Here is a 25283-nt window from a genome sequence, read left to right as displayed (position 1 = left end):
TTTCCAAGACCCCCTCAAGCCTCCGACCTACCCTTCCTATAGGGGACCCCAGCAATCTCCAGGACCTCCTCCTTGCAGGGGACCCCAGCAGCCTCTGACCTACACTTCCAATAGTGGACCCCAGCAGCCACCAGGACCCTCTCCCTGCAGGGGGGCTCTCTGGGTAAACGTCTCACCCATTGAGGGAGAAAATCCTGTTTATTGGAGAGGCTGAAAAGAATGAGGAGGGGAAGGAAGGAGAAGGGGGGCTGCTGTGTTAAAAAAAAAAAAAGAAGAAGAAAAGAGGCTGGGATTGAGACAAGGTCATAAAGGATTTGCTGGTGTGCATCTTAATGGGCTGTCCTGATCTACCTCCACTTCCCTCCTCACAACTTCTCCACTCTCACACCTCGCAGGGTACAAGGTAAGACTTCAATCCTTTCTGCCAGGAGGAAGCCAAGATAACCAGGGGGTCCCCCCAACCTCAGCCTCTTCCCCCCCCCCCCCCGAATAAGGCAAGTTCACACATGAACAGAAACTTGTGCTGGAGGGGGGAAGATGGGAAGAGATTCCGATTTCACGTCCCAAATCCTCTACAAGTTACTTGGCTTCCGATCGGGGATTCTTGAATGAGATTCAGTTCACGCGAAAGTAGGAGGCTTGGTGTGCCAGGCTCCTCGAGATTGGAGCAATGTAACAACGGAAGGCTTTGGTTGTAGATTTATAACAACGGAAGGCTTTGGTTGTAGATTTATAACAACGGAAGGCTTTGGTTGTAGATTATAACAACGGAAGGCTTTGGTTGTAGATTTATAACAAGGGAACGTTTTGGTTGTAGATTTATAACAAGGGAATGTTTTGGTTGTAGATTTATAACAAGGGAACGTTTTGGTTGTAGATTATAACAAGGGGACGTTTTGGTTGTAGATTATAACAAGGGGACGTTTTGGTTGTAGATTATAACAAGGGAATGTTTTGGTTGTAGATTATAACAAGGGAATGTTTTGGTTGTAGATTATAACAAGGGAATGTTTTGGTTGTAGATTATAACAACGGAAGGCTTTGGTTGTAGATTTATAACAACGGAAGGCTTTGGTTGTAGATTTATAACAACGGAACGTTTTGGTTGTAGATTTATAACAAGGGAACGTTTTGGTTGTAGATTTATAACAAGGGAATGTTTTGGTTGTAGATTTATAACAAGGGAACGTTTTGGTTGTAGATTATAACAAGGGGACGTTTTGGTTGTAGATTTATAACAAGGGAACGTTTTGGTTGTAGATTATAACAAGGGGACGTTTTGGTTGTAGATTTATAACAAGGGAACGTTTTGGTTGTAGATTTATAACAAGGGAACGTTTTGGTTGTAGATTTATAACAAGGGGACGTTTTGGTTGTAGATTTATAACAAGGGAATGTTTTGGTTGTAGATTTATAACAAGGGAACGTTTTGGTTGTAGATTTATAACAAGGGAATGTTTTGGTTGTAGATTTATAACAAGGGAACGTTTTGGTTGTAGATTATAACAAGGGAACGTTTTGGTTGTAGATTTATAACAAGGGAACGTTTTGGTTGTAGATTTATAACAAGGGGACGTTTTGGTTGTAGATTTATAACAAGGGAATGTTTTGGTTGTAGATTATAACAAGGGGACGTTTTGGTTGTAGATTTATAACAAGGGAATGTTTTGGTTGTAGATTTATAACAAGGGAACGTTTTGGTTGTAGATTTATAACAAGGGGACGTTTTGGTTGTAGATTTATAACAAGGGGACGTTTTGGTTGTAGATTATAACAAGGGAACGTTTTGGTTGTAGATTTATAACAAGGGGACGTTTTGGTTGTAGATTTATAACAAGGGGACGTTTTGGTTGTAGATTTATAACAAGGGGACGTTTTGGTTGTAGATTTATAACAAGGGGACGTTTTGGTTGTAGATTTATAACAAGGGGACGTTTTGGTTGTAGATTTATAACAAGGGGACGTTTTGGTTGTAGATTGTGTAACAATGGAAAGTTTTGTTCTTGTAGATGACAGGAATTGAATATTTTACTTGTGTAGATTGGAAGAATTAAAAGACCGGGTTTGCAGATTTAACAATGGAATATCCTGTAGATTATTATTTTTATATTTCCTGCAATGGAAGGTAACACATATTAGTTGTAGGATAAATATAATAATAAAAGATTGTTCCTGTAGATAAAAAAAATTGTATCAATGGTATGTCTTGGTCTTGTAAATTATTATTTAAAAAGGAACTTGGCGCCATCAATTTACGCAGCACTTTACATATACATTGTATAATCACATCGGTCCCTACCCCCAAGGAGCTTACAATCCAAGGTCCCCAACTCACATTCATATACTGGGGCCAATTGACCTCCCAGCAGGGAGGAAACCGTAGAACCCGGAGGAAACCCACACAGGAACAGGAAGAACATGGCAGGTAGTGTCGTGGTTTACTGCTAGGCGAGAGTGCCAACCACTACCCCACTGTGCCGCCCTATTACTATATCAAAAGTAATAATGGAATATTTTCGTTTTGTAGAGGAGAACGGAAGGTCTTGTAGATCGTTACAATGTAACAATGGAATATATTGGATAATATTTTAGTTGTAGATTATAAAGAATGGGATGTCTTGGTCCTGTAAATTGTAACAATGTAATAATGAAATATTTTAGTTGTGTAGAAGAGAAATGGGAGGTTTTGTAGATTGTAACAAAGTAACAATGGAATCTGTTGGTCCATTAGATAATATTTTACTTGTAGATTATAAGAATGGAACGTCTTGGTCCTGTAAATTGTAACAATGGAATATTCTAGTTGTAGATAATAGAAATGGGAGGTTTTGTAGATTGTAACAATGGAATATGTTGGCCCCGTAGATGATAACAATGGAATATTTTGGTCATGTATATAAATATTTCAGTTGTAGATTATGAGAATGGAATGTCTTGGTCCTGTAGATTATAAGAATGGAATATGTTGGCCCCGTAGATAAGAATGGAATATTTTGGTTTTGCGAACAGAAGCATTTTGCACATTTCTCCGATTTCCAATAGTTTGCTCCAGTTTCGGGTTCCATTTTCCTCCTGGAAGGACATGGAATGTTCTCATGGGTGGGTTGGGAAATGTTGGGCATGTTGGGTCTTCCCAGTTGGCACAATGTGTAAGACATTTTGGGGACTTTGCACTAAAACCTCAATGAGGCCCTCGCTGAACACTTGGGGCGCCATTCAGACATGGAAATAAATTGGAGCGCCCATTAAAGCACCCGATTGGTTGAAGACATGGTAACTTATTGAGGCGTTTTGGATGGATTTGCGTCTTGCCAGATGCTTCCTATTTTTTTTATCATATGGAGTTTTGTATCATCTTGTCACTTTCTAAATGCATCTCAAAACGCACAAAAAAAAAAAAAAACGCCATGGGGCATTTGTGAAGTGTTTGCTGTGCATTTACATGGGACTTCAATGGAAGGGTTTGGGGAGCAGCAAACGGCACGTTGGGTCACTTTTGACGCGATGCCACCATGAGCGCGGCAATGCACGCAGGTTTGACAGGCAATTCGTGGACCTTCAAAAATGCTGATGAAACGCGGTTTGAGGCCCGTGTAGACGTCGGTGGGTTCGCACTATAGGAAAATCGAGTGAACGGTCGTCCGCTTTGACTCAAAGTATCACAGCTAGTCCGAAACGAGGAAGGAAATGTATGAAAATCCTCGTTACGGCAAAGACTTTGTTTTGTGGTTTGTGGTTTCTGAGCATGCGCGGTCTTTCGTATCCGATTCTTCACACATGAAAAAAAGGTAAACATAAAAAAAAAAAAAAAAAAACGAAAATCATTCATTTTGTTCACATACGAGAAAACGTGGAGTTTGTTCCTTTACGGAAATGTAAGTTTGCAAAGTCTGAACGGGAAGTGGTGTACACACTATACAGAAAAATCGAACGATCGTGCCCCTTACGATTTTCTCATAGGGTGTACCCAGCTTTAGAGGAAATCAATACCAAAGACTCAATTACAATCCAGGTTCAGTGAGACCCTTCCATAGGAGTGTGCAGGGGGTGTGCCAGGTGTTCCTGGGCACAACGTAATCACTACATGCAGTGCCGATTCCTCATACTGCCTGGGATCCCCCCCCCCCATGTTGGCCTTTCACCCCACAGTGCTGCTGGCTTGCCTTCTCTCCCCCCCAGCTGCTATGGGGGTTGTTTCAGGATGGAGAGTCGGGGGGGGGGGGGGGGGGGGGGAAGGGGCCAGTAAATATGTTATTTACCAGTGCCTTCGTTTTCTAAATTAACACAATGAACACACGCCCCTCAGTGTTCATTCATAAACTAAAGCATAGTAAACAGTTTTTAACTATGCTTAAGTTTGTGAATGAACAGGAAGCTCAGCACGGAGACCTCCCCATTCCTTCACTGTGCGGTGCAGCTGAGGCTGCAGAGGAAGGCGTGCGAGTTTGGGCTTCGGGGCGCTCGCCCGAATACAATAGGCCGCGCACACCGATGGACCCTTCCATGTTATTCTGGATAGAGAAGCATTGGTACCGCTTTGCTCATCAATACAAATCCTGGGGTCCCACCCACGCATTTATGGGGGCTCCCAACCCACAGCAGACCGCGCAACTTCTATGGGGCCCGCTGGGCGAACGTGAGGGGGGGTTCTACGCAGGTAGAGATTGGCATTTGGCACTAAAGATTAGATTACCATTTGGGAACCTCAAGATGACGGATATAAGACCAATTACTATTGTGACTCACATGAGGAAATGACTTTGAGGTGGAGATTATAGGATAGGGCGGGGGCCCGGAAAATGGTGGGGCACAGGTCACACAGTTACAGCCCTTCCCCCTACATTGGTTCTGGGGCTCAGATGCCCCAGGGAACCAGAGTGGAATACAGGATGTTAGGGAAGCAGAACACTGGGATCCTATGGGGACTCCGGGTCCAGCTGTTTGGTACCTCGCAGGGAAGGTTCGGTTCTAGAATGAACTGAGCATGCTCCATTTAGGGGAACACGGAGGGGGGGGGGGGTGCAGAAAGACATGGGGAGGGGGTGGAGATTGCAGTCACACTGTAGATTGTGGGATTTGGTGGAATGCCAGAATTCAATGGCTGCAATTAGGCTTTACGCAAGTAATCTGATTAAAGTTTACAACGTTTTTACAGAATTGCTCTTCACACACATGAACTTTGCTTCCCGTTTTTTTTGGCTTGGTGAATGCACTTAGCTTGCCGATAACGCTCCGATAAACCTCAGAGTCTTAGAGTGTCAGTTAAGCAGGGGTGTGGACTGCACTGCCTGGAATGCATCAGAATACACATCAGAAAAATAAAAACGTTATTTGGTGAAAGTCAAGCCAGCAGCCAAATGAGCAAGCCACCATTTACCTACTTTTAGGGATAGGACGGAGTAAGACCATACATCCATATAAACATCTGCTGTGTAAATCCCAGGACTGGATGGACAGAATAGAAGCTTGGGACATGTAGACCAGGCCAGGCACACCAGCTCTCCTATGGAGTTCAGTGGTGGATTCAGATTGTTTTCCTGGAGCTCTGACCATCTAAGAAGCTCCCGGCAGCCAACAAAGAGATTAATGAGATCCTTTCTGGTCTCAGTAGACTTCCAAATCCACCATTTGTGGTCACAGACACTTCCTGACCCAGGAGGACACGAGTTCATCTATTGTCCACGCATAGGGCCACCGAGTACTGTGTCTATAGTGACAAGGCCACAGGACCTTCCTGCTGCCCCCTACAGACACCAAACCACCTCCAAGGTGATCAGGAAGCTTTGGTGTCTTTGCAAAACTGGTCACCACACAATCAGAAGACGCCAGCCGTGTCCTCAGCCCCATACAGGTCCCAGTCCATGTTCCCATCTATGGGCCTCTATACAAGTACACAGCCTGGGGTCACTCTGTGGGGGGGGGTTGAACATTTATGACCACACAGGTCTATGGTCTGTCAGCAGAGTCAAGCATGTCTACATGGACATAGGAACATGTCTGGATGGGCACATGGTCTGTAGACATGCATGTCCACACACACACACGCGCACGCACACACACGCACACACACGCAGTCCACGGTCGGTCTGTGGGGTGCTGAACATTTGCTCCCGACCAGCCCCTTGGAAAGGCCCGTGACCCCGGAATCTCGGAATTGCAATCCAGGGGCTGGAGGAATCTGACTGAAGACGGGTCAGGTTACTTGTAGCGGTAGAAGGCACAGCAGGAAGCCATTAGCTGAGGCTTGTTTGACTCCAATGGAGGGAAAGAGAACCAGCGTGTGCCAGATTTCCCGATAGAGGGAAAATGAGCCAAATTCTCCGCTGCAATTAAATATCTGAGAACCAAACCTAGTCTGTTGAAGACTGAAATGTACAGGGGTAGGGGGTGCAATAGATAGGAGAGGACAAGGGTGGGGGGGTTGCAATGTACAGTAGAGGACAAGGATAGGGGGGTGCAATGTACAGTAGAGGACAGGGATAGGGGGTGCAATATATAGGAGAGGACAGGGGTGGGGGGGTTGCAATGTACAGTAGAGGACAGGGATAGGGGGGTGCAATGTACAGTAGAGGACAGGGGTGGGGGGTTGCAATGTACAGTAGAGGACAGGGATAGGGGGGTGCAATGTACAGTAGAGGACAGGGATAGGGGGGTGCAATGTACAGTAGAGGACAGGGATAGGGGGGTGCAATGTACAGTAGAGGACAGGGATAGGGGGGTTGCAATGTACAGTAGAGGACAGGGATGGGGGGGTTGCAATGTACAGTAGAGGACAGGGATGGGGGGGTTGCAATGTACAGTAGAGGACAAGGAAAGGGGGGTGCAATGTACAGTAGAGGACAAGGATAGGGGGTGCAATGTACAGTAGAGGACAGGGATAGAGGGTTGCAATGTACAATAGAGGACAGGGATAGGGGAGGCAATGTACAATAGAGGACAGGGATGGGGGGGGGGTTGCAATGTACAAGAGAGGACAGGGATGGAGGTGTAATGTACAATAGAGGACAGGGATGGGGGGGGGGGGGTTGCAATGTACAAGAGAGGACAGGGATGGAGGTGTAATGTACAAGAGAGGACAGAGGTAGGGGTCAGAAGTGTTAGGGTTTTTGCCAGGTTTGTATTTTGGTCCATTTCCCCGTTGGGGAGAGACGGCCTCTTGCTGTTCATCTAACAATTTCTGAAATTGTAGCAAACAGAAGGAGATTTGAGGGGAAATCCTTCAACGATGACAGGGAAGAGGGGATTTCCTGTTGAATCTCCAGGATAGGCAGTGATGGGAAATCTCCCCAGTGGGACACAGGCGGGAAAAGGAAGAAAAAAGCAAAAACAAAAATCAAACACATAAAAACGAAAAGCTTTGGTTTCCTGTCCTTCATCTGCAGGGGGTGAAGGGACACGACTACAACCCCATGCAGTTTGGGACACAAATGGTAACAGTGGGGGGCGGACAATTAGGACAATTAGGATGTGAATTGGGAAGGGGGGGGGGGCAGACTGGAGGACGACCGTCTCATTGATTGCAGATTGGATGATGAGATTTGTATCATTTGTCCTCCGCAGTTTCCTCCATTAACAAACAATTGTGGATTCGGATTGTGCCAATCGCATTACGTTGATGTGCCTGTAAAATCGATTTCTATTCTAGGCTCCGGGTTGCTCAATAAACAGGTTCGCCCGCTGGGGACGGGTCACCAATTCTGTACGCCAAGTTCACCCATGTTTAATTTTGCCCAAAGAGATGACAGACAACATGTCCCCGCTGGAGGGTTTCATCACAGGTGACAATCTGGCCGGGGACCAAGGTGGTTTCTCTGCCAATGTTTTTTAGTTTGTTGATTACAGTTGAGGATTTCTGAGTACAATGAGACATTGAGGGCAGCTCCAGCCATGAGAGCAGAGCCCAGATCTGAGCAGAAGGGCAGCTCCAGCCATGAGAGCAGAGCCCAGATCTGAGCGGAAGGGGAGCTCCAGCCATGAGAGCAGAGCCCAGATCTGAGCGGAAGGGCAGCTCCAGCCATGAGAGCAGAGCCCAGACATGAGCCGAAGGGCAGCTCCAGCCATGAGAGCAGAGCCCAGACATGAGCCGAAGGGCAGCTCCAGCCATGAGAGCAGAGCCCAGATCTGAGCAGAAGGACAGCCCCAGCAATGAGAGCAGAGCCCAGATCAGACGGAAAGGGTTGACATTCCTTTCACGTTCCTCCTGCGCCCCATTGGCCTTCCTTTCACATTCGTCCTGTGCTCGGCTGACCTTCCTTTCCCGCTCCCCCATGCGCTCCGCTGACCTTCCTTTCATGTTCCTCCTGCCCCCCGACCTTCCTTTCCAGCTTCCCATGCGCTCCGCCGACCTTCCTTTCACGTTCCCCCTGCGCTCCGCCGACCTTCCTTTCACGTTCCCCCTGCGCTCCGCCGACCTTCCTTTCACGTTCCCCCTGCGCTCCGCCGACCTTCCCTTCACGTTCCTCCAGTGCTCCGCCGACCTTCCCTTCACCTTCCTCCTGCCCTCCGACCTTCCTTTCACATTCCCCCTGCGCTCCGCCGATCTTCCCTTCACGTTTCTCCTGCCCTCCGACCTTCCTTTCACATTCCTCCTGCGCTCCGCCGACCTTCCTTTCACATTCCTCCTGCGCTCCGCCGACCTTCCTTTCACATTCCTCCTGCGCTCCGCTGACCTTCCTTTCACGTTCCCCCTGCGCTCCGCTGACCTTCCTTTCATGTTCCTCCTGCGCTCCGCTGACCTTCCTTTCACGTTCCCCCTGCGCTCCGCCGACCTTCCCTTCACGTTCCTCCAGTGCTCCGCCGACCTTCCCTTCACGTTCCTCCAGTGCTCCGCCGACCTTCCCTTCACCTTCCTCCTGCCCTCCGACCTTCCTTTCACATTCCCACTGCACTTCGCCGACCTTCCCTTCACGTTTCTCCTGCGCTCCGCCGACCTTCCTTTCACGTTCCTCCTGCGCTCCGCTGACCTTCCTTTCACGTTCCCCCTGCGCTCCGCTGACCTTCCCTTTCATGTTCCTCCTGCGCTCCGCTGCCCTTCCTTTCATGTTCCTCCTGCCCTCCGCCGACCTTCCTTTCATGTTCCTCCTGCCCTCCGACCTTCCTTTCCCGCTTCCCATGCGCTCCGCCGACCTTCCTTTCACGTTCCCCCTGCGCTCCGCCGACCTTCCTTTCACGTTCCCCCTGCGCTCCGCCGACCTTCCCTTCACGTTCCTCCAGTGCTCCGCCGACCTTCCCTTCACCTTCCTCCTGCCCTCCGCTCCGACCTTCCTTTCACATTCCCCCTGCACTCCGCCGACCTTCCCTTCACGTTTCTCCAGTGCTCCGCCGACCTTCCCTTCACCTTCCTCCTGCCCTCCGACCTTCCTTTCACATTCCTCCTGCGCTCTGCCGACCTTCCTTTCACGTTCCTCCTGCGCTCCGCTGACCTTCCTTTCACGTTCCCCCTGCGCTCCGCTGACCTTCCTTTCACGTTCCTCCTGCGCTCCGCTGACCTTCCTTTCACGTTCCCCCTGCGCTCCGCTGACCTTCCTTTCACGTTCCCCCTGCACTCCGCTGACCTTCCTTTCACATTCCTCCTGCGCTCCGCCGACCTTCCTTTCACGTTCCTCCTGCGCCTCGCTGACCTTCCTTTCACGTTCCCCCTGCGCTCCGCTGACCTTCCTTTCACGTTCCTCCTGCGCTCCGCCGCCCTTCCTTTCACGTTCCTCCTGCGCTCTGCTGACCTTCCTTTCATGTTCCTCCTGCGCTCCGTTTCATTGGACAGTTCTTATCAGACGAGAGATAAGTTTCCAGTCTCTGCACAGCTATGAAGGAGAACCGGTTTGTTGTCACCCGCGGGCACTCAGCAAGACCAGACACGATCCATGTGCCCCGACCGGCAGGGCAGAGATCTGGGTGTGATACTGGGAGGATGATTGACTGTCACATAGCAATTAGAATGCGGATCAGTGCGGCGGGGGGGGCGCGAGTCACGTCTCCCGTACATCACCCAAGTCAACCTTCAGCCTCTCCACCAGGTGGCATTAAAATGGGTACTCCGTACAAACGCTTTTAATGATATTCCTCAATGGCCATGAAGAATATAAATCCACACACCAAAAACTCCCCTACAAACCCAGATATTACCTTGTAAAGATAGTGACTGCACAGGCTATGTACAGAACGGTGATGAGAGCAGAGATGTGGGAGGGGCCCAGCTGGCTCCACCCACTACAGGCTGCCTGCAGAAAACTACAGCAGGGGGTGGAGACCAGACACTCTGCACAAAGAGAGTAGAGCTGTGGGTGGACCCCTAACAGGCCCCACCTACTCCAGAAAACGACAGGAGGCGGAGACCAGACCAATCCCCCTCCACTGCTTGCATCAGGGCTGAGGGCTGTGGAGAGGAGTACGGAGGTGAGGAGCAGGGATGTTTCCTATGTACAGCCCCCCTGCTGGCCCCTCCCACCAGCCACGATTGTTCGCTTTGCATAGAGAAGCGCAGAGACCCGGTGATGACATCACTGGATACAAACAAGGTGTGGAATGGGAACCTTTTTAGGTTTTAAAACTTTCATTATGTTGATTTTGGGGGGGGGGGGGAGTAAACGGGGAGAAGCAGAGTAAATTCCATAGAAGAGTGTGTGTGGGGCCTCCTTTCCGCTGGGATAGATGGGCGATCGCCAGCTTGTTCCCCGCAGAGAGGATGAGGATGACGGCTCCAAAGATCACATACACCTCGGAACGGTCTGCCAAACGGCTACAAACCATTCCAGTGTAAACACAATCAGGAGGAAAGAGCGGAGGATTCGTTACATAACCCGGCGCTCGTCCTCCGGCAAAGTCTCTCCCACCGCACATCATATACAGAATGTCCGGGGTACACGGATCACGGGGAGGACACGGAACCCGACGGGTTTATTAGTGTAAATCTAACACACCGGCTGTCAGATCTTCACCGCTGTCCGCTCTCCTCCATTTGTCCCGGGGTCACCTTAAAAAGGAAGTGAGGAAATCCAAAATGTTACAGGTGTCACCAGAACAGGAAGTAAGGGGAATCTTCCAATTGGGGACACCCATTCTAGTGATAAAGGGGATTTAGTCACACTTCCTCTCGTGTCTCCTGGAGGGAACTGGAAGTTCCCCGGTGTGGTCATGAAGGGCAGTCAGACGTGACAACCATTTATTCTTACCAACTCTTTACGGTAGTCAAAGCTTTGGCTGGAGATGTTGGGGAATGGGGGGGGAGGGGGGGGTAACTGGTTGAGTCTTGGATACATGTGGCAGTCCTTCTGAATATCTCTAATGCAGCTAAATCTTTATAAAGGGCACCTTTGGCTGTGATGAGGACTGACACAGGCCGGCAAAGTAGAAGTAATGACTGATAGCCATCATTGGAAGTCAGGACTCCAAATGTTTCATGAAGGTGGGCATGGATGATGGCTGGCCAAAGGATGGTGGGCATGGATGATGGCGGGCCAGTGGATGGTGGGCATGGATGATGGCGGGCCAGTGGATGGTGGGCATGGATGATGGCGGGCCAGTGGATGGTGGGCATGGATGATGGCAGGCCAGTGGATGGTGGGCATGGATGATGGCGGGCCAGTGGATGGTGGGCATGGATGATGGTGGACATGGATGGAGGTGGCCAGTGGATGGTGGGCATGGATGGGGGTGGCCAGTGGATGGTGGGCATGGATGGGGGTGGCTAGTGGATGGTGGGCATGGATGATGGGCATGGATGATGGTGGGCATGGATGGAGGCGGCCAGTGGATGGTGGGCATGGATGGGGGTGGCCAGTGGATGGTGGGCATGGATGGGGGTGGCTAGTGGATGGTGGGCATGGATGATGGGCATGGATGATGGTGGGCATGGATGGAGGCGGCCAGTGGATGGTGGGCATGGATGGGGTGGCTAGTGGATGGTGGGCATGGATGATGGGCATGGATGATGGTGGACATGGATGGAGGCGGCCAGTGGATGGTGGGCATGGATGATGGGCATGGATGGAGGTGGCCAGTGGATGGTGGGCATGGATGATGGGCATGGATGATGGTGGACATGGATGGAGGCGGCCAGTGGATGGTGGAAAAGGATGAACAAATCTTCCTCTTTCCTATATGACCAGTCACCAAAACCTGGATAGCTGAGCTGTAAGACAATCTCTCCACATCCATCCAGCCGTTACCGAGCTGATCTCAGGACACCCTACAGAAGGTGCTTCCAGACATGTTCTATATCCTCCTCTCCGCTCCCTCCAGAATTACCCTTCAGAAGGGGGAATTCCCCGAGCCTCAAGCACTGGCCCCCAGCTGGGACAATACCCAGGAGAGGAAGAAGCCTTTGGAAGGTTGTCACCAACATATATTCCCTTCCCTCCACTCCACCAACCAACCAAAACCCCCAGTGATGGTTGAGGAGAGAAATGTTCAAGACTCCTCTCCATACAGAACATCTAATGACATTTAGAAAAAAAAAAAAAAAAAGAAGAAGATTTTCCCAGCACCAAAGAGGCCATCTCATGAAGTCAAATCTTTATAGTTTTCTTTTCATTTCATGCTACTCCTCCCCGTCACCTATACTACGGATCCCGACACTCACGGGGGAGTCGGGATCCGTAGTATAGGTGACGGGGAGGAGTGTCGGGATCCGTTGTATAGGTGACAGGGGAGGAGTGTCGGGATCCGTGGTATAGGTGACAGGGGAGGAGTGTCGGGATCCGTGGTATAGGTGACAGGGGAGGAGTGTCGGGATCCGTGGTATAGGTGACAGGGGAGGAGTGTCGGGATCCGTGGTATAGGTGACAGGGGAGGAGTGTCGGGATCCGTGGTATAGGTGACAGGGGAGGAGTGTCGGGATCCGTGGTATAGGTGACAGGGGAGGAGTGTCGGGATCCGTGGTATAGGTGACAGGGGAGGAGTGTCGGGATCCGTGGTATAGGTGACAGGGGAGGAGTGTCGGGATCCGTTGTATAGGTGACGGGGAGGAGTGTCGGGATCCGTGGTATAGGTGACAGGGGAGGAGTGTCGGGATCCGTGGTATAGGTGACAGGGGAGGAGTGTCGGGATCCGTGGTATAGGTGACAGGGGAGGAGTGTCGGGATCTGTTGTATAGGTGACAGGGGAGGAGTGTCGGGATCCGTTGTATAGGTGACAGGGGAGGAGTGTCGGGATCCGTTGTATAGGTGACAGGGGAGGAGTGTCGGGATCCGTTGTATAGGTGACGGGGAGGAGTGTCGGGATCCGTTGTATAGGTGACGGGGAGGAGTGTCGGGATCCGTGGTATAGGTGACAGGGGAGGAGTGTCGGGATCTGTGGTATAGGTGACAGGGGAGGAGTGTCGGGATCCGTGGTATAGGTGACAGGGGAGGAGTGTCGAGATCCGTGGTATAGGTGACAGGGGAGGAGTGTCGAGATCCGTGGTATAGGTGACAGGGAGGAGTGTCGGGATGCATGGTATAGGTGACGGGGAGGAGTGTCGGGATCCGTGGTATAGGTGACGGGGAGGAGTGTCGGGATCCGTTGTATAGGCGACAGGGGAGGAGTGTCGGGATCCGTTTTATAGGTGACCACGGATCCTGACACTCCTCCCCGTCATCTACACCACGGAGCCTGACACTCCTCCCCTTCACCTATACCACGGAGCCCGACACTCCTCCCCGTCACCTATACCACGGAGCCCGACACTCCTCCCCGTCACCTATACCACGGAGCCCGACACTCCTCCCCGTCACCTATACCACGGATCCCGACACTCCTCCCCGTCACCTATACCACGGATCCCGACACTCCTCCCCGTCACCTATACCACGGATCCCGACACTCCTCCCCGTCACCTATACCACGGATCCCGACACTCCTCCCCGTCACCTATACCACGGATCCCGACACTCCTCCCCGTCACCTATACCACGGAGCCCGACACTCCTCCCCGTCACCTATACCACGGAGCCCGACACTCCTCCCCGTCATCTATACATCGGAGCCTGACACTCCTCCCCGTCATCTATACATCGGAGCCCGACACTCCTCCCCGTCACCTATACCACGGAGCACCTATACCACGGAGCCCGGTATAGGTGACAGGGGAGGAGTGTCGAGATCCGTGGTATAGGTGACAGGGGAGGAGTGTCGAGATCCGTGGTATAGGTGACAGGGAGGAGTGTCGGGATCCGTTGTATAGGCGACAGGGGAGGAGTGTCGGGATCCGTTTTATAGGTGACCACGGATCCTGACACTCCTCCCCGTCATCTACACCACGGAGCCTGACACTCCTCCCCTTCACCTATACCACGGAGCCCGACACTCCTCCCCGTCACCTATACCACGGAGCCCGACACTCCTCCCCGTCACCTATACCACGGATCCCGACACTCCTCCCCGTCACCTATACCACGGAGCCCGACACTCCTCCCCGTCACCTATACCACGGAGCCCGACACTCCTCCCCGTCACCTATACCACGGAGCCCGACACTCCTCCCCGTCATCTATACATCGGAGCCCGACACTCCTCCCCGTCATCTATACATCGGAGCCCGACACTCCTCCCCGTCATCTATACATCGGAGCCCGACACTCCTCCCCGTCACCTATACCACGGAGCACCTATACCACGGAGCCCGGTATAGGTGACAGGGGAGGAGTGTCGAGATCCGTGGTATAGGTGACAGGGGAGGAGTGTCGAGATCCGTGGTATAGGTGACAGGGAGGAGTGTCGGGATCCATGGTATAGGTGACGGGGAGGAGTGTCGGGATCCGTGGTATAGGTGACGGGGAGGAGTGTCGGGATCCGTTGTATAGGCGACCACGGATCCTGACACTCCTCCCCGTCATCTACACCACGGAGCCCGACACTCCTCCCCTTCACCTATACCACGGAGCCCGACACTCCTCCCCGTCACCTATACCACGGAGCCCGACACTCCTCCCCGTCACCTATACCACGGAGCCCGACACTCCTCCCCGTCACCTATACCACGGAGCCCGACACTCCTCCCCGTCACCTATACCACGGAGCCCGACACTCCTCCCCGTCACCTATACCACGGAGCCCGACACTCCTCCCCGTCACCTATACCACGGAGCCCGACACTCCTCCCCGTCACCTATACCACGGAGCCCGACACTCCTCCCCGTCACCTATACCACGGAGCCCGACACTCCTCCCCGTCACCTATACCACGGAGCCCGACACTCCTCCCCGTCACCTATACCACGGAGCCCGACACTCCTCCCCGTCACCTATACCACGGAGCCCGACACTCCTCCCCGTCACCTATACCACGGAGCCCGACACTCCTCCCCGTCACCTATACCACGGAGCCCGACACTCCTCCCCGTCACCTATACCACGGAGCCCGACACTCCTCCCCGTCACCTATACATCGGAGCCCGACACTCCTCCCCGTCACCTATACATCGGAGCCCGACACTCCTCCCCGTCACCTATACCACGGAGCCCGACACTCCTCCCCGTCACCTATACCACGGAGCCCGACACTCCTCCCCGTCACCTATACCACGGAGCCCGACACTCCTCCCCGTCACCTATACCACGGAGCCCGACACTCCTCCCCGTCACCTATACCACGGAGCCCGACACTCCTCCCCGTCACCTATACCACGGAGCCCGACACTCCTCCCCGTCATCTATACATCGGAGCCCGACACTCCTCCCCGTCACCTATACACCGGAGCCCGACACTCCTCCCCGTCACCTATACCACGGAGCCCGACACTCCTCCCCGTCACCTATACCACGGAGCCCGACACTCCTCCCCGTCACCTATACCACGGAGCCCGACACTCCTCCCCGTCACCTATACCACGGAGCCCGACACTCCTCCCCGTCACCTATACCACGGAGCCCGACACTCCTCCCCGTCATCTATACATCGGAGCCCGACACTCCTCCCCGTCACCTATACCACGGATCCCAACACTTCCTGCCATCATCTATACTACGTATCCTGATACTACTACTCAGCATTTCTAATACAACGCGGCCTGGGGAGGGGGCCGGCACCTCTGTGCAGTGTATGGAGGAGGTCGGCTGTGCGCAGATTTCACATCTGAACAGCTGTATCTCCAATTTCCGCATCATCCAGCCAGGCAGCTGCAGCCATATGGGACCCCTGAGAATTCAGATCCGACTCCGTCAGCAAAGACTCCACCAGAGGCCGCAGAAACACCTGCCGACCCATTCCAGACCCGTTGTACACCGAGAGCCTGCGCTCAGCACCACCACTTATTCCCAGTCACCCGAATATAGGTTTCCCATAAATTTGCTCTTCTATATTCGGATAACATTTGAAACCCAATTTTCTCTAGAATTAAATTATCAGAGACAAGTGGTGCAGCCAGCATTACTGCAATAATAAACTCAGTTAAAGTGGAGCGAAGAAAAAAAAAAAAAGGTTTTAATTAGTTTTGGGTGGTGTGTGGAAGGTGTAGAATCTGTCAGGTTTGCCCCCCGGGACAGAACATGAGGAGGAGATGTCACCGGGAATAAAGGGGGACCTCCCAAAGGGGACACCTATTCTGGTAGCAGCTGAGGAGATTTCCCTCACTTTCTGTTGTGTCTACAGAACAGAAAACAAATAAATCTCCATATGGGGACACAGACTTCTATCCAGTATACCCCCCCCCCCCCCCCATGAGCGTTCTGGTCTTGGGGGGGCAGACATTGTGACACTTGTATGATTGTGTTCTATGGGACACCCCCGCAGCCAGTGAAGCTCTTCTCAGTGATTAATCTGGAGGAATTATCTGATCAGTTGAAGGTAATCCAGAAATCTGCTGACAGAGGCTGCAGATACTTCAGACGTTGGGCCTCGGTGAAGACGGAGGGGTTGTGAGGATCCCACCATGACTCTGAGCAATGACACCCACATGCTGATCACAGCCGTGGTCTGCTCCTTTGTGGCTTTTATTGTCCTCATGTGTCTGTGCTACTTCACCTGCAGGCTGGCAGGGTAAGTACCGTCCTAGATGCCCCTTTTATCTAGATTTGGGTGGGGGGGCACACAGTCAGCCCGGCCAAAAGAGTACCATCCTATCTGCCCCTTGCAGGATTGGGAATGTGCCATCCTATCTGTTCCTTTTAAGTGGAGAGGTCAGCCTGGCAGGTCAAGTATTGTCCTATCCACCCTTTCATCTGGGGAGCCAGGCTTGGAACAGTCATATCTGCCTCTTGTATCTGGGGGAGTCAGTCTGGCAGGGCAAGAACCATCAGCTTCTTGTGTATGAGGAGTCAGGCTGGCAGGGGGGCAGGAACTGGCCTATCCTACCGTAGTATCCAGAGAGTCAGGCTAGCAGGGCAAGTACCCTCCTCCCTGCCCCTTGTATCTGGAGTGGTCAGCCTTGCAGGGTAAATATCCTCCTATCTGCCCCTGTATCTGGAGGGGTTAATCTTGCAGATCAAGTAGAGTCCCCTACCAGCCCCTCGTGTCCTGGAAGCCAGTTTGAAACCTTCCCATCTGCCCCTTGTATCCTGGAGAGGTCTTACATAGGAGGGCTGAGTGCAAAAACACCAAACCCAGCATTCTAGGATTCTTCATTGGCTGTCCAATTATTTCCCAGATTGTCGTCTCCAATTAAAGCTGGAGGGGCAACTTGTGTGTCAGGAGGGCAATTATTTTTTTTTGGGCCAGGGTGGGTACAAGTCAGACCCTCGGTCAAGTTTTTTTTTTTATTATTGTATGCTCCCATTGGGGAGATTTACCCCTTTTTATGCCAAGGGCACAAGGATATGAAATGAGGGTGTTGGGGTCACCAGGATAAGGCTATGATCTGACCAATCCGCTAACCCTTTCCCCAGTCCACAGAATAAATGTGCTTCTGCCACTGTCCGTGTCCCCACAAGACATCTTCCATCACCTCCTGCCCTTGTGACACCATGTCCTTGGGACTAGTATGAAAGTGACACCATCACCACCCATTTTTAACCACTTGTGAGAGAATCGTAAACATACTTACCTTTTCAGCAGCCACGTTTTCAAGTGGTCTCTTTTCTACCTTTGAAGCAACTTCTGAGTATATAGAGTAGTTGCTCCCCCCGCTGACCTCTGTGGTTCTTGCCACCCGCTTGTATGTTACTACAGGTTGTACAAGTCTACGGGAAGAACCAAAAACGGTCAGCAGGGGAGCACGTATCCGACTCATTGGGTGGCTGAATACTTGCAAAGGCTGGGCTACCAGGGGTCCCCCCTCTATAAAACCTTAGAACAGCTCTGGCCTGAGTGCGGCTCCAACCCACATGTACATAGCCTATTGTCCGGGGCCGGTAACACAACGTTCTAAGTCTTTGAGAGGATCCACAATTCAATCTATGGTGTGTGTAGGACCCAAGGAGCCAATGTAGGGGGTCCACGTGACCATTTGAGAGCCCAGATAAAAGCTCCTCATCCGTCACACCGGACATCTTCTGTTGTGCGTCCGGCCAGTGACCTGCGTCCATCTGTGTAATATCAGCCATGCTGATAGACAAGGAATGAGCCCAGTAATGGAAGGAATTGGCCCCTCCAGGGTATGACGGCTTCTTCCTGCATGGAGCCGTGTAATTAGCAGGGTGAGGAGATATGGAGCCAAACCTCAATGTTATCTCTCAGCGTGGGGTTATTATGTTAAATCTTTTCCCACATATAAAGACATGCAAAAAACACCCCCAACCCATACAACGCTGTTATACTACCGAATCTGAGAAGACCTCATGGCATCAACAGTCTAGGGCGTTTCATTTTCTAATGGAAAAAAAAATAAAACAACATTTTTGCAGACTTTGCTTACGTCCCGAGTCTGAGTGATGTAAAGGATATACCATATTTATCGGCGTATAACACGTGTCAGCTTATAACACGCACCCCAGGTTTAGGAGGGAATTTTAAGGAAAAACAAAACAAAAATAACTTAAATGCCCATCAATGCAGCCTTATCAGTGTCATTTGCAGCCTTGTCATGCAGCCCTGACCGTCATTGCAGCAGCTTGTCAGTGTTAATTTCAGATTTTATTTAAAAAAAAATGGCGCCACAGGACATCTCGGCGGCGCCTGGTAGTTCTCAGCCGCCTTCGGCCCTTCTTGGCGGCTTTCGGCCACCGAGAAGGCCCGAAAGCCGCCCAGAGGCTTGAAAATCTCACAAAAATCACGGAGGATCAGCATGTAACAAGCACCCGCGATTTTCCCCTGATTTTAAGGCCCGGTTCACACTGCTGCGGGGGGAGATCCGGATGTGATTCGCACAGCAAATCACATCCGATCTCCGTAGCGATGCGAGTTCAGCCATACAGATAGTATACAGATAGTATGGCTGAATTCGCAGCGCTCCCGCAGCAAACTCGCACGGGACCCTTTTTTGGGTCTGCAACAGAATCGGATCGCATGGGGGTTCACACCATGCGATCCGATTCCTGTGCGAGTCGGCAGATCGCACTGCGATATGCCGACGGAGCTGGGGGTGTCATTAACATAACATTGACACTCCCAGCCGTCCGCATAGGGCAGTGTGAACTGCCGGCGGGAGGTGTGCGATGCGGGTAAACGCCGCGGATTCGCGGCGTTCCCGCATCGCAGCGGTGTGAACCCAGCCTAAAGGGGAAAAAAAGTGCGTGTTATACGCCGATAAATACGGTATATGCTAAATTTCAAGAAGATTGGATAATATTTAGAAGTTGCACACTGATCCGTTTTGTAAAAGTAGGCAAAAAATAAGATTTTTCACTGTTAATTACTTTTATTGGGAAAACTAGAAATCACACAAACTTAAAATACTATTAAATCTATACACTAAGATTAGATTAATAGGTAATATGACAGGAAAAACATGTTATGTAAACTTTGAATGATGCAATCCCTTGTTTTGTTCGCTTGGTGATGACTTTTCTGTGATGCTCCACTACCCTCAGCAAGAATTGTTTTTTTTTGTTCTTCCCCGACTGACTCGTTATACTTTATCAGAGAAATTCCTCTTTCTGCGGCATCATTGACAACCTTAAGATAATTCACATGCAGTATTCTGTCACGTCGAGGATCCCAAACAATTCAAAGATCGTCTGTTTTATTAGTAATGAAATGGCTCAGGTCTTTTCCTTCCATGTTTTTACCCTCCAATCGTTTCACTTCCTTTTCTTTGCAGGGTTGGTTTCTACATTTTTAGTAATTTTTCTTAACAACCTGAGTAATACGTTCATCCGAAAAAAAGTCAATCCTAGGTTTGTTTCTGACAGATATCAAAAAGGTGTCTCTTAGCAACTGTGAGAGCGCATTTTTTGGACATCTGCATCGGGGTAAATGCTAAAAAGCTGTAGCATATCCAAATCATTCTTTGGAACCCATCGACTTACATTGCCTCATGCCAAAAGCGAACTTATACGAGGCTGACAAAATGTGCAACTCGTTTCATTCCTTCCAATTGTCGTTGAGGAAAATTCAACTGTTTAGTGAAGAGGACAATTTCAAATGTATCTATTGCCTTTGCCGTCCACCTTGCTTGATGCAGTGCCCCCTGGGATCCTGAAACTGAAGTCGTTTTTAGACCAACCTCCTAGGTAGAGGAGTGAGTATTGTAATAACTCTTTGTAGTCTTTTCTTGGAGACTTCCGTCTTTTAGGACACTTTGGATGTAGTTACCCATTTTCACTTGTTCTAGAAAGCCTTGAACGGGACTTTCTTCATCCAGCATTGTTGTATAGGACTTATCAAGTGAAGCCCACAGACTTTGCTTTGATAAACGTGATCAATGTATGCAACCCCTAATTATCCAATCTTCTTGAAATTTGCCATATATAGCTTTTACATCACGAGACTCGGGGCGTAAGCAAAGTCATGAAAATCAAATCTTTGGAAAACGAAAACACCCAGTTCACCTCCAGCACATACAGAGTTGCAGGAGAAGGCAGGATTTCAGGCCAATCACATATAGGGACACCTCATTGGGGCAATAAACAAACTTGGCTAAATAACTGGTTTCTACAGACATACCGAAAAAAAGTCAACATCCTAGATACAGCATATGGGCCATTATGTGCATCATTGGTCCCATGAGCAGAGTACCACCCATTCACCGGTCCTCCCATCTCTAGATCTTCCTCCAGGATAGGACCACCAGTCCAATGCAAGGAAAACCTAACATCAGGTGATCTATGGAAAGCAAACCTGTGTGGGATTTTGGGGGGGGGGGGGCAGGGTGTTGTGGGGCTATAAAAGAAATCTGCAGCATCTTCAAAGGGGTAATTTATGCAGTTTATAGTTTACCACCTGGCATTGCATTATGAGGTTATCTAAGGACCTAAAGCAGTGACCTTTGTAGGTACAGACACGGCTTGGATATGAATGTTGAAGACCCACCCAAGCTGCTCTATGGAAGCGGGGCGGACCAGCAACGGTCAACCAAGCGGGGCGGACCAGCAACGGTCAACCAAGCGGGGCGGACCAGCAACGGTCAACCAAGCGGGGCGGACTGAGGGCTGTATCAGAAGACAGATGGCTACCAGTCAGGTATTCACTTCTCACTCTTCTCTCTCCAGGGTTGCACACAGAGTGCTGGAATTTTTCTGAGGCCACGCCTATGAACCTGGGACTTTAGGAGAATGATCATTATGTTGTGGACCCTTCTGTTCATGGTCAAGCTGTCAACATCTGTCAGCTTCCCAGGTAAGAGTCTAAGAGGGACCTGGTTGCCCAGCATTGTATAGGGTTAAGCAATCTACTGTACCAGGATTTATATCAGTCCTCCTAGTGACCACTTACATTTCTTAGAGAAACCTGCACCCCACTTTATAGCAATCTGCTCCAAATAGGTTGGAGCACATGCGCCAAGCGGGTTGGAGCACATGCGCCGAGCGGGTTGGAGCACATGCGCCGAGCGGGTTGGAGCACATGCGCCGAGCGGGTTGGAGCACATGCGCCGAGCGGGTTGGAGCACATGCGCCGAGCGGGTTGGAGCACATGCGCCGAGCGGGTTGGAGCACATGCGCCGAGCGGGTTGGAGCACATGCGCCACCTCCCAGCTGCATTTTCGAAGGACACACATAACTGCGATATGCAAACACCCGCCATGAATGGTTTTGTTTTTTTGACTAGGGCACAGCTAGAACATCCAAAAAGGCCAACATTATGGCCCCCTACTATACACTAATACAAAACGTTGGTGTAATTTTCTAAAATGTAAAGATTTAATACTTGTGTAGGTGGGTTTTGCATTTTACCTGCTATAGGTTTGCTGCACACAGATGGCCCTTTTTGATATTCATTTCTATCACTGTAAAGGTTCCTCAGTTGCAGGAAAAATAATGAAAGCCACCCATAAAATGAATGTACCATTTGAACCTAGGCATTGAACTGTTTTAAATACAAATCACAGAATGCAGAAACAAAGGCCCATCTACATTCAAAACCTTTAGATGCCAAAATCTGCCCTCACATTGGGTTCACGTCCCAGAAGGGCGGAAGGACCTGTTGCGTAGAGTCCTCAGACCTGACAGTAGTTGGGAGCTGGTAAGGGACAAGGCAGAAGACATACAGAACCCTTCACCTTGTCTTGATTCCGTATCAAAACCTCATTAATACTTCTTTGCAGAAAAAGAGAAGAACCCCGACTACTGGCGTAAGCAGGCTCAGGAAACGCTCAGTCTGGCACTGACCCTCGAGGACCTCAATAGGAATGTCGCCAAGAATACCATCATGTTTCTGGGAGACGGTGAGTGATAGGGACCGTATTAGGGACTGTGTATGGACAATATTATGGACTGTGTCACGGGATGGACCTGGTTTAGTCTATGAAATTATTTATGTTCTGCAGGTATGGGGGTGCCGACGGTGACTGCTACCCGGATCTTAAAGGGCCAACTAGCCGGACAGCCAGGGAAGAGACTCAGTTGGAAATGGACAAGTTCCCATATGTAGCACTTTCAAAGGTGAGCCAGATCTGTGACACAACGTGCCGATGTTCTCCAAAAATTCGAAAATGGTGGTCTGGCTTTTAGAGGCTTGAAAAGAAAAAAGGGGGGAAGATAAAAAGCAGCTTGCAAAGTCCCGCCTCATCCTGCAGACTTTGCATCATGGCAAAGTAATGGAGTGTCGGTAGGGGAAAGCCCTTTTCTAGCAGAACAATCTGATTCCAATACAGAGAGGTCCAAAAGTAGAAAAGTATAACCAAAGTGACCGGCAAGGACCACACAACAGAATCCAACAAAATCCACCTTCACATATCAAACCCAATGTTCTCTAAAGGGTCCAAAAACACAAACCTGTGGTAAGGAAGACAAAAAATGGGGGGATGGGGGGGTTGGGCTCCGGTTTAGAGGATCACAAATGGGGGTTACTCCACCCAAACCAAATGCCAATGTCTGGTGGACGCTGCAAAGTAAACCCATCTGGCAGTTTGTTACTCGGAGCTCTGGTGGCTCTTCTACTGTGGCTATTGTGCGGACTTATTATCAATCGATTATGGAAAATCCAACTGGATTTTTACCCTCCAAAGCCTCAAAATACGCAGGAAGGCAGACTGAACCTCAGCTATAAAACTGAAATTTAGTTTTAGTGCCGGTTCACACAGGGGCTACCCGACTTACAGCGCGACTTTACAAGGCGATTTGGAGGAAACTTCAGCGCGACTTAAAGTCGCCTCCAGGAAAGGCCACTTTGGCTGTGGCCAATCACAGAATAATCAGCTCTGTGGGAGGGAGGGGGTGTCCTGGGTAAATTATTTTCCTTTTTCCTGTAAAGTCGCTTCAATATAGATGGAGATCCAACTTGGAGGAGACATTGATATCTATTAGGTACAAGTCGCCTTGAAGTAGTAGAGGAACCTTTTGTGAAGTCGGAGCGACTTCAGTAGTGTGCATTAAGACGGCTCCATTCACTTCCATTTCATTTCTTATGTCCAGCGACTTGGGGCAACTTGAGGACTCACAAGTCGGATCCCAAGTCGCTGTAGCGTGAACCGGCACTTCCTGTACACATGGCAGTTAAAACTAATGATGCAAGTCATGATGTAAACTGGTATATTGCCCTCTGTGGTTTTCTTTGTTCCCTTTAGGAGAATCCCTATGCCCAATCCCCTAACCCACCCCAAACAGTGATTTTCTTAGTTCCTTATAGGAGAAAGCAAAACCCCACTCCAACAGTCACCATGCCCTATCCCTCCCCAGTCCCTTCAACTGCTACCATGCCTAATCCACCAGCAGTTTACTTCACTCCCTTTTGGATAAAGCAATACCCCAATCTACCCAATGGCAACAATGCCCTACATCTTACCTTGCCCAATCCACCCAACATAAGATCCCAATCTGCCAACAGCCACCTTGCCCAATCCCTCCCCAGTCCCCCCAATGGCCACCATGTCCAATCCCTCCCCAGTGCCCCCCAATGACCACCATGTCCAATCCCTCCCCAGTCCCCCCCAATGACCACCATGTCCAATCCCTCCCCAGTCCCCCCCCAATGACCACCATGTCCAATCCCTCCCCAGTCCCCCCCAATGACCACCATGTCCAATCCCTCCCCAGTTTCCCTCCCATGGTCACCATGCCCAGTTCCTCCCCAGTTTCCCTCCCATGGTCACCATGCCCAGTTCCTCCCCAAAATGGTCACCATGCCCAATTCCCCCCACTCCCCAATGGCCACCATGCCCAATCCCTCCCCAGTCTCCGCCCCCCATGGTAACCAAGCCCAGTTCCTCCCCAGTCTCAATCCCCCCCCCCCACCCCCATGGTCACCATGCTCAATCCTACCCAAAATGGTCACCATGCCCAATTCCCCCCACCCCCCAATGGTCACCATGCCCAATCCGTGTGGTTTCTTTGTTGCTTTGAGAAAGCAAATCCCCAATCTCCCCAAATCCCCAAGCTGTTAACAACCACTATGAGCAATCCCTCCCTAGTCCCTCCAATGTTCACCATGCCCAATCCACCAACAGTAGTTTACTTTGCCATCTTTAGGAGAAAGCAAACCCCAATCCCCCCCCCCCCAAAACAGCCACCATGTTTAATAACAGCAATGGCCACCATGTGCCCCCATGTCCAAAGTGGTTTACTTTGCTTCCTTTAGGAGAAACCAACCCCCCCCCCCCCCCACCAGCCAGCCACAGTGCCCTGGCACCAGTTTACTGCTTTCATGTATAAATTCCAAGTTCCAGTTAGAGGCCGATTTGTACTGTAAATCCAGTTCCATAGGGAGAGTGTTGGCCACATCCAGCCGATGATCACTTCATTCGATGTATGTTAGCTGGTAGCCATTGGCACATTACCTTCCTCAGATACATTAAAGAGGTCAGGTTGTTTAGCAGCGATGAGCTGCTTGTGATCAGGAT

At 50.5% G+C, this 25283-nt stretch overlaps 1 protein-coding gene across 1 annotated transcript in view; it reads left to right on the top strand.

Annotated features, from left to right (window-relative positions):
- The first annotated feature begins 252 nt into the window (after positions 1 to 252).
- ALPL (alkaline phosphatase, biomineralization associated) overlaps positions 253 to 25283 on the top strand; it is a 48355-nt gene continuing 23324 nt past the window's right edge. The window contains 5 exon segments of the mRNA XM_077456002.1: positions 253 to 403; positions 21499 to 21625; positions 22551 to 22670; positions 22773 to 22829; positions 22832 to 22887. Coding sequence (XP_077312128.1) covers positions 21562 to 21625; positions 22551 to 22670; positions 22773 to 22829; positions 22832 to 22887 — 297 coding nt within the window. The 5' untranslated portion in view covers positions 253 to 403; positions 21499 to 21561.

The sequence above is a fragment of the Lithobates pipiens genome, unplaced genomic scaffold, assembly GCF_037356315.1.
Source record: "Lithobates pipiens isolate NorthernLeopardFrog02 unplaced genomic scaffold, aLitPip1_a1.2 Scaffold_27, whole genome shotgun sequence".
NCBI lineage: Eukaryota > Metazoa > Chordata > Amphibia > Anura > Ranidae > Lithobates > Lithobates pipiens.
The sequence above is the reverse complement of the archived record's forward strand: the minus strand, read 5'-3'. Positions and strand labels throughout refer to the sequence as shown.